At 39.4% G+C, this 20,371-nt stretch overlaps 1 protein-coding gene and 1 non-coding gene across 5 annotated transcripts in view; both read right to left on the bottom strand.

Annotated features, from left to right (window-relative positions):
• Window positions 1–199: 199 nt before the first annotated feature.
• Window positions 200–306, bottom strand: LOC114498190. Its single transcript, XR_003684638.1, has one exon. It is a non-coding gene; the product is annotated as a U6 spliceosomal RNA (small nuclear RNA).
• A 9,919-nt stretch (window positions 307–10,225) lies between these two features.
• The window catches only part of LOC114496072 (cytochrome P450 2C19-like), a 186,684-nt gene continuing 176,538 nt past the window's right edge, over window positions 10,226–20,371 (bottom strand). For all 4 annotated transcript variants that reach the window (XM_036027017.1, XM_036027016.1, XM_036027018.1 and 1 more), the window contains 3 exons: window positions 17,712–17,899; window positions 11,332–11,473; window positions 10,226–10,601 (listed from right to left, as the gene is read on the bottom strand). In XM_036027017.1, the coding sequence (XP_035882910.1) occupies window positions 10,420–10,601; window positions 11,332–11,473; window positions 17,712–17,899 (512 nt within the window). In that variant the 3' untranslated portion in view covers window positions 10,226–10,419. The remainder of the gene's footprint in view (window positions 10,602–11,331; window positions 11,474–17,711; window positions 17,900–20,371) is intronic.

Here is a 20,371-nt window from a genome sequence, read left to right as displayed (position 1 = left end):
TTTTTATTTTGATACTGTTTTCCTTAGCTGTGCAAAAGCTTTTAATTTTGATGAGGTCCCATTTGTTTATTCTTTCCTTTATGTCCCTTGCTCTAGGAAACAAGTCAGTAAAAAAGTTTCTGCGTGAAATATCTGAGATTTTCCTACCTACGTTCTCTTCTAGGACTTTAATGGTGTCACGCTTTATATTTAAGTCTTTTAAAATATGGAACGCTTCACGAATTTGCGTGTCATCCTTGGGCAGGGGCCATGCTAATCTTCTCTGTATCGTTCCAATTTTAGTATATGTGCTGCCGAAGCGAGCACGAAATTGGGATATTTAAACAAATCCTTCTTGCCCTCAGTGGTGTGACTCAGTGAGTTGGGCATCATGCCACAAAGCAACAGATTACAGGTTGTTTACCAGTCAGGGCATATGTTTGGGTTGTGGGTTTGGCACCTTGTTGGGGTATGTGTGAGAGGCAACCAATCAGTGTTTATGTTTCTCTTTCACATTGATGGTTCTCTCCTTCTCTTTCTTCCTGTCTTCCATTCTCTCTAAAAATAAATAAATAAAATCTAAAAAAATTGCTTCTTCCAAAGAGATATTAACTTCTTACTTGTACAAACCATATTTGATACCTTGAGATAATTCTAAATTCTCACTAAAATGACTTACAATATTTTATATTTATCTTCTTAAAGCTGTTCCTTATTAAGAACAGATTGAAATACATACATATAAACAAGCACACAAATTCAATGTCAATGATAAACAACATATGTCATTCATAAACTAAGTTCCATGAATGCAAGATGTAACATGTGAGGGAACACAGGAATGGATAGGAATCAAGAGACTTACCTTTGGAAAGATACTAAGAAAACTTCCCAGATGAGGCAGTTTTAAAGGAAACTCTGGGTTAGTTTAAGAGATTTGACACAATAGGTCTAGGGAATGATGATCAAGTGTGTGGAATTCTCAAAGAGATTAAGTTGCTTGTAACTGAGAACTGTTGTGGGTGTAATGACTGGTGACATTGGGAATAGTGACGCAGTTGTGAGGTGGGTGGTTCAGGTGCTTGAATGATAAATTTAGACATGATAAAATAGACAAGAGATGCTAGAACTGACAGTGAGCAGCCATGATGACTTGATAAAAAGTATGTTTGAAAGAACTGATTGGCTCTCATGTCTGAGAAAGTGGGGAATTGGAAAGGACTTATTGAAAGTTTGTAACCCTGATTCTATTTTAACTATTTGAATGAATCTTAACAATTCATCTAACTTTACCTTCAGCTATTACACTCTCTAATGTCTGACTTAATTTGTCAAATAAGGAAGTTAAGCAAATAATGATGTTGCATTGAGTTACATTATGGTATCTCTAAGGCTCTTTTATTTACCAAGTAATTCTAATACATCATTCCTAGGAAAGGCACAATAAACAGTCTGTGTTTACCATGAACCACTTGATCAGCACCATACTGGATGTGCTTGGTACCGGAACAGAGACAATGAGCTCCACCCTGAAACATGGAGTCCTGCTCCTGTTGAAGCACCCAGAAGTTACAGGTAAGATCACAGATGAAGGGTGGGATAAAGTTCTGGAGACCCATTGCCAGGCAACGCTGACAACTATTCCACTCTTCACCTGCCTAGATGATGCACATGAACAAATCCATCATGGATACATCTTCCTATCATTGAATGAATTAAATTCAAATTAGATTATAGTACAATAAGGTTAAAAAGTATTTAAATAGCAGAGGTTTAGAAGGCAGAGGTCATTGTTCTCCCTGCTATTGTGGAGTGTCTGTGTATTGGGTCAGGCTAGATGCATAAGCAGAGTTGTCTGAGGATCTGTAAAGAATTATCTTTCTTCTTTCCTTGAAAAGATATCACCTGATATACCTTCCATGTCCAGAAAAATATATAAGGTCTGGCAGAAGTAACACCTATTTGAGTGTGGTTGGTAGGGTAATGTAATGGATGTAATAATTTATAGTTTTAACTTGAATATTTCACCTAAAATGTCATATGGTGTGCTTGAGTATGATATTGTTATTTTACAGAATTACATGCTTATGATTTTGTAACAAAATGTTTTATAATGAAAAGGGGCATTATTTGTGCCAGACCCTGCATATTTTTTTTTGTTAAAAGACATTTCTACTCAAATTCATTTGCAATTTAAAGAATGACTCAACAATATTGTAATCTTTATCTACCAAACAGATGTACTCTCTAAATAAAAAGGTTATACACAAATAAATTAAAAATATATATACCCTTTTGGGCTAACAAATTTTTCCTCTCAAACATCATTTCTCTCACTAATGTAACTTTCCCATTTTCCTCCTCATTTCTATTGAGTTCTCATCTAAGAGGATATTTCCTTTACAACTGTATCATTTTCTGTGTTTTGGCACATCAAGACACTTTTAGTATAATTAAACCTCATGAGATTATCTCTATAACTTCAGCATCAGATTTTTCTACTTTGTGTAAAGTCCTCTGCCCTCCATTAAAAATGAGATGTTTTCCAAATGGTGCTATGTAGAAGCACAGCCTTGAAATTCCTTTACTGGTGCACATTGTGGGATATGATGATGATGTGTTTCACGTGACACAGAACCCAGTGATCAAAGTGAACATCACCAACAGTGAGACAAACAAATCAAATGGTTCCTGATCCTATGTGCTGGCTGCACAACATAACGTACATGGTACTCCACTCAGAAATGTACGACCTGAATCTAATAGTGAGGAAATGATTTGGCAAATACAAATCAAGGGACATTGTATAGAATGGTAGATGTGTACTCTTCCAATTAGGGCTCCATTCTCAGAGGGAAAATGTCATCCCTGCCTGGTGTGTTCCTAAGAGATTCCCAGTCCCCAAGCTCATTATTTGACAGTGGCCTTGGCCTAGTGGCTTCTACTAGCATTGGAGGCAGAATCACAATATTAGATGATCAGACACAGTGAAAAAAGCCAAATAGATGGCTACTTAGTCATTGCATCAGTCCACACATGCTGCCTTCTCCCTAGAGATGTAATGAGCTCAACAATCTGTTGACAAGTTGTTTGCTGATGAACTGTTCAAAAATAGAACAAGATAGAAATAACTTGGGGGGTATAACCATCCCCTTTTTTCCTGGTTATGATAAATTAAACAGAGCCTGAAGGCACTCTTTAATATGTTTGGACATTTGAGGAAATTTGAATAAGGACCAAATAATAGATAACTTTATGAAGTAATTATTTTCATGGTTGTGATAATGGTCATGTGGTACTAGGAGAAGGTCCTCATTCTTAGTGATTCATGCTGAAATCTCTGGATGAAGTGTCATGGTTCAATTCAAATGATTCAGCAAAGTCATTACATATATGATTATATAAGATGCAGCTTTATAATATTTGTTACAGTATATATGACAAATTTATGCATAAACTTGAATATTGATATTTATTTATGTATATACATGTATGTATATGTATAATATATACAATTAGAGATAATTCAAACAAATGTGGGTGAACATTAACTCATGTTGACTCTGCTCCAGTGCAAATACTAGCTTTTGAGTCCAGGTGGGGGATATGTGATGGTCACAATTCCAACCTTCTTTCAACCTTCTTCAGGCTTAAGCTTTCCAAGCTAAAAAAATTGTGGTTCCTAGAGCCCTCTCTGCAATGTTTACAGTTTTTAAAAAATATATTTTATTGATTATGCTATTACAGTTGTCCCATTCCCCCCTTCACTCCCCTCCACCCTACACACCCACTCCCACTCACATTTCCCCCCTTTAGTTCATGTCCATGTGTCATAAGTTCTTTAGCTTCTACATTTCCCATACTATTCTTGCCCTCCCCCTGCCTATTTTCTACCTTCCATCTATGCTACTTATTCTCTGTACCTTTCCCCCTCTCTCCTCCTCCCACTCCCCTGTTGTTAACCCTCCATGTGATCTCCATTTCTGTGGTTCTGTTCCTGTTCTAGTTGATTGCTTAGTTTGTTTTTGTTTTTGTTTTAGGTGTGGTTGTTAGTAATTGTGAGTTTGCTGTCATTTTACTATATATAGTTTCTATCTTCTTTTTCTTAGATAAGTCCCTTTAACATTCATATAATAAGGGCTTGGTGGTGGTGAACTCCTTTAACTTGACCTTATCTGAGAAGCACTTTAATCTGCCCTTCCATTCTAAATTAAAGCTTTGCTGGATAGAGCAATCTTGGACGTAGGTCCTTGCCTTTCATGACTTGGAATACTTCTTTCCAGCCCCTTCTTGCCTGCAAGGTCTCTTTTGAGAAATCAGCTGACAGTCTGATGGGAACTCCTTTATAGGTTACTCTCTACATATCTCTTACTTCTTCTAGGATTCTCTCCTTCATTTTTACCTTGGCTAATGTAATTATGATGGGCCTTGGTGTGTTCCTCCTTGGGTCCAACTTCTTTGGGACTCTCTGAGCTTCCTGGACTTCCTGGAAGTCTATTTCCTTTGCCAGATTGGGGAAGTTCTCCTTAATTATTTGTTCAAATAAGTTTTCCACTTGTTGCTCTTGCTCTTCCCCTTCTGGTACCCCTATAATTTGGATGTTGGAATGTTTAAAGATGTCCTGGAAGTTCCTAAGCTTCTCATTTTTTTGAATTCTTATTTCCCCATTCTTTTCTGTTTGGTTGTTTCTTTTTTCCTTCTGGTCCACTCTATTGATTTGAGTCCCAGTTTCCTTCCCATCATTATTGGTTCCCTGTGCATTTTCCTTAATTTCTCTTATCATAGCCTTCATTTTTTTCATCTAATTTGTAATCAAATTCAACCAATTCTGTGAGCATCCTGATCACCAGTGCTTTGAACTGTGCATCTGATAGGTTGGCTATCTCTTGGTTGCTTAAAAGTATTGGCTCTGAAGCTTTGATTTGCACTTCCATTTGAACCATTTTTTTTTTCTGAATCAGGTCACACCTGTTAAGTATGAGGGGTGGAGCCTTAGGTGTTCTCCAGGGTGGGGCAACCCAGTCGCTGGGTTGTGAGGTTGTATGCAGGGGTGGGATCTGATAGGAAACAATGGCGCTTGTTCCAGTCTCTGTCTGACTTCAATTCCATTGGCCATTTCTCCCAAGCAAACTGGGCCTTTCTGGTGCTAATTCCCATGTGAGTGGGCTTGTGCACATTCTAGGACCCCGTGGATCTCTCCCACGCACTCTCCTGTGAGGCTGGGAGTTTCTCCCTGCGCCTCAACCCCCACAGGTGTTTTCAATCAGTGTCGCAAGGTTCTGTTTCCTGGCGCTGGGACCCTGGATTGCTCAGACTGTCTCCCTGCCCAATTTGGCCTGGTTTATCTGCTCCTGAATGTGGCCCGGCCAGCCAGGCACTTTGCACACAGTGCCTCGCTTCACAGTTACCACCTCACTGGGTCTGCCAGCCGCCTGTGCGTTCATGGTCCGCCCGCTGCAGTCTTCGGCTGGGGATGCCTTACACACCTGGGATGTGTTACAGGTCTGGTACCACAGCATTTTGTGCTGCGACCCATCTCTACCCGGCTGCCCAACTCCACCCCTCCTACCGGTCTGGATGAATGTGTATGTTTTTACTCTTTGGTTGTCCGATTTCCATACAGTTCAATTTTCTGTCAGATCTGGTTGTTACCTTGTTTCTAAACTGTTGCTGACCTTATTTTGGTTGTGCAAGGAGGCAGTGTGTCTACCAATGCCTCCCTCTTGGCTAGAAGTCCCACAATGTTTACAATTTTTAAGCTGTTTCTTAAGGAGCCATTTTCAAAAGACTACCATTTATATTGATTTTGCTCTGGGTTACTATAACCCCAGGCAACAGGAAATCTGAGAAAGGAAGACACCCTCTTTTCCTAAGGGACAATTATTTCAGAGAATCAGCCTCAAATGATAGGGCAAGAGATGAGAGGTCTCTTTATACCATATTAAGTGAAAGTGCCTTGATAACTAAGTTTTCGTTCATACACTTATTCATGATGGAGAATAAAGAAAACAGAGGAAGAGATGATGGCAGCTGAGTAGGAGGAGACTAGGTCCACACTCTCCTCCCCTCAACTGAGATTTTTGGTTGATTTTCTGACAACCTGAACAATCAGTGGAGTCTTAGCTGGTATGAACTTTTGAAGCCAAGACTACAGAAGATGCTTCGTACTATCTGGTAAGGAGATTTTATAAGTTGAAGGGGAAATATCCTGTGCATGGCTCCTGTAGCAGCCAGCAGAAGGACCCAACAGAAATTGCAATTTTGGCAGTTTCTTCCCTTCTTGGTCCCCAGTCCTGCACAGGGGTCCCCAACACTAATTGGGAGAGACTTGGGAGGATATATGGAGTCTGGAAGACCCAGGCTACACACACACAATGAGCAGCATGTCCATAGCTGTAGCGCCAATCTGGAGAGTTCCATATAGGGACTTGCTCTCCTAAAATGAGCAGCTTGCTACACTTAGAACTGTCAGAGGCACCTGCAGGCTGTAGCCAGCCATGACCTTGAGAGACATTTTGCTTTCAGGGGAGGAGGTGTTATGCATGGAGAGCCAGACAGTAACTCAGGGCTGTGGTGTGGGTACTGCATGGAGACTTTTTAAAAAGGAGATGAAACATGGCTGGGCAAGGACCCTGTATACAGCTGCTCCACCAGCAAATAGACCAGATTGAAAACACAGGTTTGGAGAGAAATCTAGTAGGGCAGGAAAAGTGCTTTCCTTGGACCCATTCTGACTCTGTCAGCCATGCCAAGACACACTGGATCTACGGGTTCTTTCCTACTCAGACCATTGGGCAGAGAGATCAGAGACTGGCACAACATAGGGAAGGGAGACCAGAACAGAGATCTTGTTGAACAGATTGAGGAAGAAAACCAGTTTTCCCAGTCTAAAGTCTGTGAGAGGCACCCTGCTCCTCAGCATGAGCTAATCAACTGCTACTGCTGTGGTTTGTGGAGAGGAACATTGTAGAATGGGGAAATTGCTCTTAGATTGGTTCTGAAATTTTCTCAGCCATACCAAGCCACACTAAATGTCTGAGTCTGTTCCCACTGAGTCCAGCTGGGTAGAGAGATCAGACAGTTGCTCAACAAGGGGCTTGCTGAGGCCCACCCAGCTTGGTCAACAAGCAATTGCTGTGCAGAACATAGAAGTCTGGACTGTGTCTCATGCAAAGGCTGCATGCTGGGAGTTAGCTAGGCAAGAGTTGAGCACCTAAGATTCTTTGCAGCCAGGCATACCCTGCCCCCTGAGAGTACAAATCTCTGGGAAGAGAAAGGTATGCCCACCCATTTGCTGCAGTATTGCAAACAGAACATCCAACAGGGAAACTGCAGAACAGTCCTGCCAGGCTCAAGATCCCTCTGCAGGACACATTTCCACAGGGCAAAGAAAGAGAAACTCCAAAAGGGACCTTTCTGAACTTTTCTCAGCCCAACAAGCCACACTGGTTCCATGGGGCCTATTCTATTGAAACCAGTTGGGCAGAGGGAGCAGAAATTGGTGCAAGAAGGGTTATTCAGGCACCCATCTTAGTTCTTCTACAGAGCTGCTATCAGTGCCAAGTGAAAAAGAGCCAACCCTATTAAACACATTGGACCCTCACATGAAATGGACAGGTAACTCATCACAAACCACATTACTGGAAATAATCTAGGACAGACCAAGATATGTGGCACAGAGGCAGGGGAACACACCCTACATGTTCCCTGAGCTGAACTGTACCTCTCAGGGGATGTACCTCATCCTCCCAGTTGCACTAGAAGTCCTCTCAGGAACAGACAGGTCAGTGGCAAGGCTAAAACTAATAGCAGAACTGCAGACAGAAACAGGTGGAGGTGGTACCGGTGGTGTTTTTGAACCTTAGATAACCCACCTCTGGGCCTTGTGCTGATAAAAAGCCAGCAGTTCAGAGCAGAGAGGTCCATCCCAGACACAGCAAAGCCTGAAGGAGACAGCCACAGACTGTGGATCACTTGTAGCCTTGAACCAGCTGCCTAGAGCTACATGGGGACAGCATCTGATATTACCAGAGATGTAGCCAGAAGGAGAAGCTAGCAGGCAAGCATCAAGCTCTGCTGAAATGAATTGCACCTCGCTCTTTTCATTATTTGTGTTTTTCTTTTGCATAGCTTTTTAACATTTTTTCTTCTTCCTCAATTTGGTTCCTATTTCTTCAGTATTTTATTTCAAATCTCATTTTATTTTTTCATTTTCTTACTCCATTTTGCCTTCTTCCTTCCCCGTCTGATTTTCATTTTAAATGTTACTTTTCCCTTTCTTTGCCTTGTTTCTATTCCTTATTCTTATTATTTCTCCTCCCTCTATTTTCTCAAAGTTGTTTTTCTTTCCTTTAGTCATCTTATAGTCTTTTTTATTTCTTAAAATATTCTTATTCTCTTTCCACCTTTATTAATGTTTGCCCAAGGAATTCCTCCCTTTTGCAACTGCATGCATGGAACTGGAGACTAGTATGCTAAGTGAAATAAGCCAGTTGGTGACAGACAAATACCATATGATCTCACTTATAAGAGGAATCTAATGAACAAAAGAAACTAATGAACAAAATAGAACCAGAGACATGGAATCATGGAATAGACTACAGCTGGTAAAGGGGAGGAGAAAGATAGAAACTGAAAGGAGAAGGGATTCATCAAAGAACATATAGAAAAGACTGATGGACATGGACAGCAGTGTGGGAGTTGACTACAGAAGTGGGGAGTGGTGGGCTGGGTGAAGGTGGGCTAGGGGGAAACATCGGGACACCTGGAACAGCATCAAGTATCAAAGAAAATGTTCTGAAAGTCATCCAGCTAAAGTCAGAGCCAGAATTTGAACTGAGGAGTTTGACTGCAAGCTTGTGATTTTCATCATGATATTTATTGTTTTCTGTCCTTCCACTTTTGAAATTATCTCAGAACTAATATCATTTTTAAATGTAATAGAAGAAAACAAGGAAACTACATGAAAACTTTAACCATTATTATCTCTAAGTAGTAAGTAAGGTTATCAGTGATTTTTGAAAAAGATAATCCATACTAAATACAAATTCCTTTTACAGGGAAAACAATTTATGTGAAAAAATGTATGACTCAAGCCTTGGGCTATACTTTTAGCCCAGCCAGCCTCTTAGAAGCCTAAGGATCACAACACTGGTTCTGAGCAATAAGTCATTTACATCCCTTCTCTATATATTAGCCCTTTCAGGGGTTCAGGGATGTCTATGGGGGTACAAGCTTGGATCAGAAAACATTTGAAGTTGAACCCATACTTGATACCTACTCTTCTCCTCCTCCCAAGCCCCAGCAATTCTCTAAAGAAGGTAAAAATGATGTATGTTCCTTGAGATTTTATCTATTTAAACCTCACTTGACTAACAGAAAAATGTATTTCATTAAAAAAAAAAACCTCTGCCCTGGCTGATGTGGCTCAGTGGATTGAGTTCTGGCATGTGAACCAAAGGGTTGCTGGTTCGATTCCCAATCAGAGCACATTCCTGGGTTATGGGCCAGGTCCCCAGGAGGGGTGTGTGAGGGGCAACCACACACTGATGTTTCTCTCCCTTTCCTTCTCCCTCCCTTCCCCTCTGTCTAAAAATAAATAAAATATTTTTAAAAACTCCCTCAAATGGTTCAAAATATTAGTTCAGACCAGTATTGTTAAGGAGATGAAAACAGATTACAAAAAATTATCCTTTTTTAACCTCTCCTCCAGTCTCTAGGTTCTCAGTCCTCAATAGTCCTCTTCCCTATTCTGCAGTTCCACTGAGTCATGACCACAAAGTGCTGAATTCATTCACTTCTATCTACTCCTAGAAAGCATTTCCACCAAGGAAAAGATTAAATAAAATTCTCATAATTATAGCAAGTATATCTAATAGAAGGGAAACATTTATTGACACATAAAAAGACAAGCCAATATACTCTTATTCACCTTGGTCTCCTATTCTTATTCACCAATGATTCCTATTCCTCTCATTGTATTCTACCTACTGTTCCTCCTCCTCCTCTTCCTCCTCCTCCTCCTCCTTCTTCTTCTTCTCTCTCTCTCTCTCTCTCTCTCTCTCAGATCACAAACATAACCATACACACACACAAATATCCAAAGACCTTTATGTTAACATTTAACATTTATATGTCTTTCTCATTCATGTGTTCATTTGAACCTTATCACTAATTATCATACCTAGATTACAGATGAGGATCTGAGTATGGACAGTAGCAGACTATAAAGAATAGCAGATAAATATGTGAAGTGAAACTCAGGAAACTTTCTTTAATGGAGGTTGGATGCTCACTGGAGGGAATGGGGAGATGTGAGAGGGCAGGTCAGAGAAGGCATTCCTGGGAAGAGGGTGAATTGGGAAGGAAGTGAACAAAGCCCCCAGCGGGGTGTGAGTTGTAGATGACAGAACATCAGCAGCCAGAAGGTCTGCTCTTCCATCATACAGGAACAAAGCAAAGCTGGTAAGGAGGCGGCACAGAAGCAAATCCATTGACAATTGGGGTGACGTCAATGTCCTTTGGGTTGACCACAGGTTTCAAGGTAAATTTCTGTAAAATGGTGGTGAGGAATAAAAACAGCTCCATGCGGGCCAGACCCTCTCCTGCACACATCCGTTTTCCTGAAAATAACACACACACAGAGTAAATACTCCTTGAATGCTCATTTTCTGGATGCCAGAAAGAGAATGTGCACCAATTATATGGTTAATGGTTGAATGGGAGGATGGAAGGGAGAATAGTTGGAAAAAAACAGATGGAAAAAGGGTGGACATATATCCAATCCACCTAACATCCTATCCACCTTATCCAAACAGGTACCCTTTTTTCAACAAATATTTACTGAGTATTAGCACTATGCCAAATATTTCATTAAGTGTTCCACAGTGTAACGTCTATTTCAAGTGTTCATCAATCTTTTTGTAGAAACACACATACATTTATTGTTCCTAGTCTACTAGGAACAATACTTTCTGGTCCTAGTCTAATGTTTCATGATCCTTCTTCACACCATCTGCTGTTGCTCTAAGTATTCCTACTTTTCATCAATCTCCAACACACCCTGAGGTTTTGAGTTCTATATAACACCGTTCTTTTTGGTTGGGATGCATGTACTTCTGTTTCAGTACCAAGCCCCAAGTTCATTTCTGATTTGGAAGAAGTGAGTCAACTGACTAAAGCGCCAGTGATCTGGCCTAACAGTGTGGCTGTACCATGAGGAAGGAAAGTGCCTGGTCATGGACAAAGAGCAATTCTACCAGTCCTAGAGTGAGCACTAACAAGTTCCAGCTGACCACCCCCCCCAAAAAATATCCTGTCCTATGAATACAAAAGACAACAAATTTGTATTACCTGCTGAGAAAGGCATGAAGTAGTCACTCTTCTTAAAGTTGCCTTTCTCATCCAGGAAGTGTCTGGGGTCAAACTTCTCTGGGTTGGGGAATTCTTTGTCATCATGCAGTACAGAAGTCAGAGATGTTACTATGGTCGTGCCCTGGAAAGAAGAGAAGATAAACTGAGTTATGAAAAAGTGACAGAGCTGGAAGAAAGGTTGCAAGTCAGTTAGTGAAAAATTATGATCTATAGATGAGGAATCCTAGGTCCAAAGAAGGGCAGTGGCATTTGGAGCCAGAGAGAACAAGTAATAAACAATGATCCATTGAAGACCAGTGGCAGTGATGTTGCTAATGTGAATTCCAATAGCATTTGAAGAATGGAGTCCATGGGTCCTAGGGTGTCTAACCTTCTGAATCCATTCTGCTTTTCACCATGTTTGGACACTGGTGTATGACCCCACCAGCTACTTTATTTTACACTTAAATCTTCATTCACTTCATATATGGATTATGGTTTGAAATGGAAGTCTCTGTTGGAGCTTAAAATGTCTGGAGTTATCTGTTTATAGGGCTTTTATAAATAGACATCTGATCTAATTTTAAAAATCTGTGATAATAAGTACAGTAACAACTATTACGGCTATCATTGCCATGTACATTGTCTTAATTAAAAACATAGAAACAAAGAACACACTGATGGTTGCCAGAGGGCAGAATGGTAGAGGGTTGGATAAAAAAGGTGAAGAGCAATATAATCAATAATAGTGTGATAACTTTGAATGGTGACAGATAGTCATTAAACTTAGTGTGGCAAGCACATCATAAGATAAATAAATGTTGAATAGTCACAAGGATGTAAAAGTACAGCATAGGGATTATAGTCAATAATATTGTAATAACTGTTTGTGGTTCCAGGTGGGTACTGGAATTTCTGAGGGAGGAACACTTTGTAAAGCATATGATTGTCTAACCACTATGCTAAACACCTGAAGCTAATACAAACTAAGATTGAGTGTGAAGTGTAAACTAAGTAACAAGCAAAATAGAACCTGAGACATGAAAATAAAGAATAAACTGACAGTGATCAGAGGGCATAGGGGAGAGGGCTGATGGGAGAAAGAAGGGGAAGGAGCAAGTCAAGGAAAATGATTAGAGGGCTCATGGGAACAATGGAGTGGGGACTGACTGTGAGAGTGGGGTAGGATGGGGAAGGGGAAAGCAATGGGGAAACGGGTAGGACAATGGTAACTGAACAACAATAAAAAATAAAAGAATTCAAAGATACAAGGACAAAAAAAGAAAGAAAATTAAAAAAATAAATGTTGAGTTACTATGTCATATACCTGAAATTAATATAACATTGTATACCTATTATTTTAAAGTATATTTTATTGATTGTGGTATTACAGTTGTCCCATTTTTTAGCCCCTTTATCCCCATCTGCCCTGTAACCCCCTCTCTCTAGAGGGGGTTCACCCCACCTTAGTCATGTGCATGGGTCATACATATAAGTTCTTTCGCTTCTCCATTTCCTATACTATTCTTAGCCTGTCTATTTTGTTACCAATTATGCTTCTTATTCTCGTACCTTTATCCCTCATTTTCCCCTCATCCCCTCCCCACTGATATCCTTCTCTGTGATCCCCATTTCTGTGATTCTGTGCCTGTTCTACTTGTTTGCTTAGTTTGTGTTTATGTTTGTTTTTAGGCTCAGTTGTTGATAGTTATGGGTTTGTTGTTATGTTACTGTTCATAGTTTTGGTCTTTTTCTTAGATAAGTCTCTTTAACATTCCATATATTAAGGGCTTGGTGATGATGAACTCCTTTAACTTGACCTTATCTGGGAAGGACTTCACCTGCCCTTCCATTCTAAATGATAGCTTTGCTGGATAGAACAATCTAGTTTGTAGGTCCTTGCCTTTCATGACTTTGAATACTTGTTTCCAGCCCCTTCTTGACTGTAAGGCTTCTTTTGAGAAATCGGCTGATAGTCTTATGGGAAATTTGTAGGTAACACTTTCCTTTTCACTCGTTGCTTTTAAGATTCCCTCCTTATCTTTAATCATGTGTAATTTAATTATCATGTGTCTTGCTGTGTTTCTCCTTAGATCCAACTTCTTTCGGACTCTGTGAGCTTCCTGTACTGCCTGGAAGTCTATTTCCTTAGCCAGATTGGGGAAGTTTTCCTTAATTATTTTTTCAAATAAGCTTTCAATTTCTTGGTCTTCCTCTTCTTCTTCTGGCACCCAACAATTTGGATGTTGGAATGTTTAAAGTTGTCCCAGAGTGTCCTCAGCCTCTCCTAATTTTTTTTGAATTCCTGTTTTTTTCATTCTTTCTGGTTAAATGTTTATTTGTGCCTTTTGCTCCAAATTGTTGATTTGAATCCTGGTTTCCTTCCCTCCACTGTTGGTTCCTTGTATATTTTTCTTTATTTCACTTTGCATAGCCTTCACTTCTTCTATTTGGTGTCCATACTCAATCATTTCTGTGAGTATCCTGATTACCAGTATTTTGAACTCTGTATCTGATAGGTTGGCTATCTCTTCATTGCTTAGTTCTTTTTCTGGAGTATTGATCTGTTTTTTAATTTGGGCCATGTTTCTTGGTCTCAGTGCACCTGTTGTGTTGTAAGTGGCAGCGTTTAGATATTCACCAGTGTGGAGTAACTAAGTCACTGCATTGTGGCACTGTATGTGGGGGAGGGGTCAGAGAGGGAACATTGTTGCTTCCTTGGCTCTTGGTGGCTTTCAACCACTTCCCCCACTACCCACAAGCAAATTGGGCCCTTCTGGTGCTGATCCCCTGGTGGATGGGTTTGTGTACATTCTAGGACCCTGTGGGTCTCTCCAAGGAACTCTCTTGTGAGGCTGTATCTCCCCTTGCCTCAACTTCCTCCAGTTTTTACAGCTAGAGGTTTTGAGGCTTTCTTTTCCCATGCTGGAACCCTGGGTTGCATGGTCTGTCTCACTCCCCAGTTTTTCCTCCTGGTTTATCCCCACACAAATATGGGACTGCCTGGCCCACCAGACTCCACTTTGCCTGCCATGGTCCACCAGCTGTGACCTCACCCACCAGGTCCTCTGCTGTTGCCTTACCACATGTCCTCTCCACCCCTGCTACTGGTCTCTGCCCCTCCTACCATTCTGAATGAACGTTTCTTCCTTAACTCCTTGGTTGTCAGACTTCAAGACAGTTTGATTTTCTGGCAGTTCTGGTTGTTTTTTGTTTTTAAATTTGTTGTTGTGCTTCCTTTGGTTGTGCAAGGAGACAACGTGTATGTACCTATGTTTCCATCTGGGCCAGAATTAGAAAGAATGTTAAAATTAGAAAAAAAAATCACTTTGCAACAACTCAGTTTAGGGTTATTAATTCAGTCAAGTGTTATCAAGTAATGCTAAAACCATTGACTGAATAATTGGAAAGCATGATATTCACAAAGTCCTAAAGAACCATGCTATAGAATTTTATTAATGTAGTATAAAAAACAGAACCTTTGCAGTGGAGAGATGTGGCAGATATCACTTTATTAGGTGAGGAACATAGCATAGCCAGTAATGTGGTAAGTCACATTATGTGTCCCAACCACTATCCCCCTGAGTAAATTCTGGTGGGACACATAGAACACCTATGTAGGTCTCTTGCCAAGACCGTAATGGGAATCTAATCTCTAGAAAACAGTCACACAAAAGCAGCCTGAGGGATATTTTCCATGACTACTGGCCTAGACCCTTCACAAAGTTATATGTATGAAGGGAAAGAAACAGAGTAAAGGGAACAGATAACAGGAGACTAAAGGGAAAAGATAACCAAATTTTATGCTTCTTCTTTGCTTGGATACTGAATTGTCAAGAATGGAAAACTATAAAATTGTCCTAGGAAAATTGTGGAAATTTAAATATAGGCTGTACATTAGATAACATTGTTTTATCAATGATCACTTTTGAGTATGAATGCTATTACTTTTCCATATACAAAAATCATGACTAGTGGGATAAGTAAACTGAAATATTGAGATAGTGATTGATAAATAGATAAATATAAAGGTAAATCTATATACAATTTATATATTTTATGTATGCATATGATTTAGATTAAAAAAATTTTGTCATGCAAATTTGGGGGAAATTCCCTCATGTTTATCATATAAAAGGTCTGTAACTCTGTGTTTAAAATTATTCCCTTGTGTGTGTGTGTGTATATATATATGGGCTTTAGCTGTGTGTGTGTGTGTATATATGTGTGTGTGTATATATATGTATATATGTAAATCTCACTGAAGGACATTTTTCAATGATTTTGAGAGAGAGAGGTACATCAATGTGAGACAGAGAAACGTCAATTGCTTGTTCCCACACACCTCTGACTGGGGATGAAACCCACAGTTTTAAGGTGTTTGGGACAACTTTCCAACCAACAGAGCTATCCAGCCAGAGCTTCCTTATACATTTTTAAACCAAAAATATATGAAATTTTTCAAGTTACAAAAAGTACAAAGGCCAGTATGTTTTCATCAAGTATTGCTCAAATAAGTGAACACTCAAAATGAGATAAAAGAAGCACGAACCACTACTTCACACCATAAGTCAAATTTACCTGAATGGATCAATAATATAAATGTAAGTGCTAAAACTATAAAGTTTCAGAAATAGATAAGGGTCAGTCTTTGAGACCCTATTTTGGCAAATATTCTTTAGATAGGACCCCCCCCCCCGGCCCCCGCCAAAAGCACACATCAGGCTCACATCATTGCAAAGTGTTCTGTTGATAGTCTTATACATTGACAAATAATAAGGCATGCATTTCAAAGGACATGACTAAGTGGCCACAAGAAGGAGAGAAGAAGACAATCAAAATAAACCCTTATTATAGCACCATTTCTCCATACATGGGTGAGTCCAAACATACCTTATATCAGAAATATGAAAAGAAAATTTTGAAGAGGAGAAATTGTAGGCCAAATATTTATTATCAGTATAAATATAGATGTGCTGAACACTATGTAGCAAATCAAATCCAGCCTGAGTATGTATACTTAGAATATGTACATTGTAGTGGGAAAATTGAGTCCTATATACAACTATTTTCAAAAGATGCAGAAAATTGATATGAAAATATTACATACACATTCATTACAAAAATCATGAGAATAAGAAAGATGGCAAAGTTTCCAATCTAATGAAGAATATCCACGATCCTGGCTGGTGTGGCTCAGTAAATTGAGTGCCAGCCTGCAAACCAAAGGGTCACAGGTTCCATTCCCAGTCAGGGCCATGTCTGGGTGCAGACCAGGGTCCCAGTAGGGTCGCACAAGAGGCAACCACACTTTGATGTTTCTCTCCCTCTTTCCCTTTCTCTCTCTCTAAAAATAAATAAATAAAATCTAAAAGAACCCCAGTGTCTACCAAAATGTACATAAAACATCATTCTCAATAGTAAGGTGTTACACCTCCTCTTTCCTGAAAATCAGAAATAAGAATTAAACAAAGACATTAGCTCAGATAGCAGGATTATATATGTAGAATTTGCAGATTAATCTAGAGACAAATTATCAGCAATGATTTAAATATACCAAGGGTTGCTACATATAAGGTCATCAAAATAATAAAATCAATTATATTTCCAAGTACCAGATTTTAAAATGGAAAAGGAATTTAAAAAATTTATAACAATAGTAACACTAATACCTATGGAAAGCAAACAAAATATGTGCAAGCCAAAGCCCGAACATGCTAAAAAATTATTAGACATTTGAAAAGTCGCTATCCCCCAACTAGGATCATCATTATACCATATCTATTAATTGAAAGATCCAATGTGTTATGATGTTAAGAATTCCAAATGATCTAGTGTAACCTTGATAAAAAATCCCAGCGGGTTGTTTTTGTAAATTGACAAACTGACATGACATTCATTTAGAACTGTAAGCACTTAAAATTAGCCAAACAATAGTAAAGATGCAGAACAACTCTGACTGCTGTGTCTTACTTGGTTGGGTGTCATCCTGCAAAGCAAAATTCCTCTGGTTCAGTTCCTGGTCAGGGCATGTGCCTGGGATGAGGGTTTGGTCCCTGGTCTGTGACTGTGGGCAACAAGCTGAAGTTTCTCTCTCATATCAATGTTTCTGTCCTTCTCTTTCTCCCTCCCTTCTCCCCTCTCTAAAGATAAATGGATTTGGAAAAGAGCAGAACCAACCTGGAAGACCTACAGTGCCATGTGTCCAAACCTATTATAAAGGTTTATAGTCTGAACTGGAAACCACACAGAGTCCATCAAGCAGTCACATGTCTGATTTTTGCACTTCTCTCACCTTGTGTTGGTGGAGGATGAAACCAATACTGTGAAAATGGGAACTTCAAGACCACTGAAGTCAGTATAAGAAAAACAAATCTTACCTTGGGGATGAGGTAGTTTCTGAATTTAATGTCACAAGTCACTGCATGTGGGAGGTTGTTGGGGATAAGGTCAATGTATCTCTGGGTCTCATGCACCATGGCATCTGTGTAGGGCATGGAGCTCCTGTCCTTCATGCAGGGGCTCCGATTTCTGCCAACCACACGGTCAACCTCTTCCTGGACTTTAGCTGTAAGACACAAGTTAGACTGATGGAAAAAGAGAAAAATGCATACCAGAATTATATGCTTATCCAGGGAATATGAAGCACTATGAAGGTGTCTCAACATCATTATAAACATCAGTTATATGCTCAGGAATACACCTAGACAAAGAGTAATAATTGCTGGAGTAGATACCTGTAACTCTCCTACAAGCTAGACTTAACAAAGATCAACCCAAACCTACATATCAGCATATATGATCATGTAAACAGAAATGATGAAATATTACAAAATATAAGCTGAATATAAGTCAAGAAATTACAGTCTTTGTAGAAAGAAAAACAGGAAATCAAATATTAATTTTATACCAAAATAATGTGGGTTGAAAAACCTCAATGACAATGTATGTTTTGTGTGTGTGTGTTGTTTCTGCATGTGTACGACCTGTAATGATACTCTCTTCATCCTCCAACCCGACAGTGTTACCAATATGAACATTGTAGCAGTTTCTCCCGAAATGTATGTTCAATTTCTAAACAAAGATTCACTCTTTCTATTTCTTACTCACCTGTTTTTAGACAATATCTGATTTTCTGGTTGGAAGGTGAGAGTTTACTTTTCCAACCCCACCTCATGCAAAATACACATAGACACACACACAATCCCTCTTGCTCCATTTCCCTAGCCTAGTTAGGTTACATTTTAATACCATTCTGACTTCAAAAACAATCTATGATTTTGTTTCACTTTTGGCATTTTCTTGGACTTACCCATGATTCTTCCATTCAATTCATAATTTTCTGCATCTCAATTTTAATTATTTCTAAATACTGAGGTCAGTGTTTGTAACTTATAGTAACAATTTCCTATTATTAGGACATCTCAGATAATTGATCACTTTTCTTGTTCTTGGTGTCTGCTCTCACACCTGCATTATTCCCCTAATCATTTTAAGTGGATATTTTCCAGGCCTGGTGTTCGCAATCTCCCTGATGATTTCCTCCTCTTTTGAGCACTCCTGATTTCTGAGCCCATGGCTTCCTCTGACATGACATCAGATATTTGGATCAAAAGGGAAAAGAGGGGGTAAAGTTTCTGTCACACGTACAGGTCTGAGACTATACCCTTTTTATTCACACACAATTTTACAGTTGCTCTTGAGAAATCTGATGGTGCTCTGAATCTTATTCCTTACACATGGCATGATGTAGTTCTCTGGAAGTTTTTGTGATTTTCTTTTTAATCCTGGTGTTCTGAAGTTCTATGATTCTCTGTCTTGGGTTGGATGTTTTCTTTTTCAGTCACACTGATATATGTGTCAAGAGAATTTTCTACCCACATGGCAAACTATAGAAGTCTTTCCTGTAGAGCTGTTCACTCTCTGCAGGTTTTTTAAATCTGGCTGCTGAATTTCAGAAAGCAGGATGGAGAAAGAAGCTAAGAGTCTCTGTATTCAAGAAAGAGATTCTTCCTAAACCTCTCTTTTCAGCCCTACACCTCACTCTTTCCCTGTCATTGTCCAGTGTCCCTGAGTGTAGGGTTCTCGGATTCCACTTCTCCACAGAGTAAACGTCCCTCATTGTGTTGGGCAAAAACAGTTAATTGATAAAAGAAGCTGTCAAAGGGCCCTGGGCAAGGAAAGCTACGTTTTTCAGCCTATGTCTACTTCTACCTTTGTTGACCCTTGGTACTTCTAAATACCAAAATGTACAGGGATGTAGGGCACACAAATAACTTTTTCTCTTCATGTATCTTCCTCTTCTGACACTGAGGTCACAACTTATCCTCTCTATAGAGTTCATTATCTCCCCTTAACATGCTCTCTGTGTTTGAGAAATTTGTTGGAGATTTGTTGGCTGTTTCCTGACCTCTTTGAATCTAGCTTCAAAAGACTAATTGTCATTTGTAATAGGTTATAATCATATGAGTGGGATTTTGACACTGGACAAAATAATGTATATTTTTAACTGCTATGCATTACCATACTGTTTGAAAGTAAGTTTCTGACAGTAACCAGAGAGGAGAGGGGAGAGGGATAATAGGGAATAAGAGGGGAAGGGACATCCAGAAACATGTATAATGGGCACATGGACAAAGCCACAGGGGGTAGTTTCAAGGGGGGAGGTAGGGATGGGTGGGTTGTGTGGTGTGGTGAGATGAAAATGGACACAACTGTACTTGAAAAAGAATAAAAAAATTAAAAAATGCTTTGTATAAGATCAAATTATTGACCTTCTCCCCCCAAATTTTATTTGGGCAATCATCACCATTCTGGAAACAGACTCCTGAAGTAACAAAATTCCTTTTTTTTTTCCCTAATAAAACTTAGTTATTTTATTTTATTAAGTTTTCACTAGTTCTAAAATTTTTATTTTTTATTTTTTATTGTTGTTCAAGTACATTTGTCTCCATTTTCACCCCACACCACCACACCCTCCCTCCCACCCATCTTTGCCTCCTACCCTAGAACCCACACCCTTTGGCTTTGTCCATGTGTC

This window comes from Phyllostomus discolor, chromosome 5 (assembly GCF_004126475.2).
Source record: "Phyllostomus discolor isolate MPI-MPIP mPhyDis1 chromosome 5, mPhyDis1.pri.v3, whole genome shotgun sequence".
In the NCBI taxonomy this organism is placed as follows: Eukaryota; Metazoa; Chordata; class Mammalia; order Chiroptera; family Phyllostomidae; genus Phyllostomus; species Phyllostomus discolor.
Note: the sequence above shows the minus strand (reverse complement) of the source record. Positions and strands in the feature narration are given on the sequence as shown.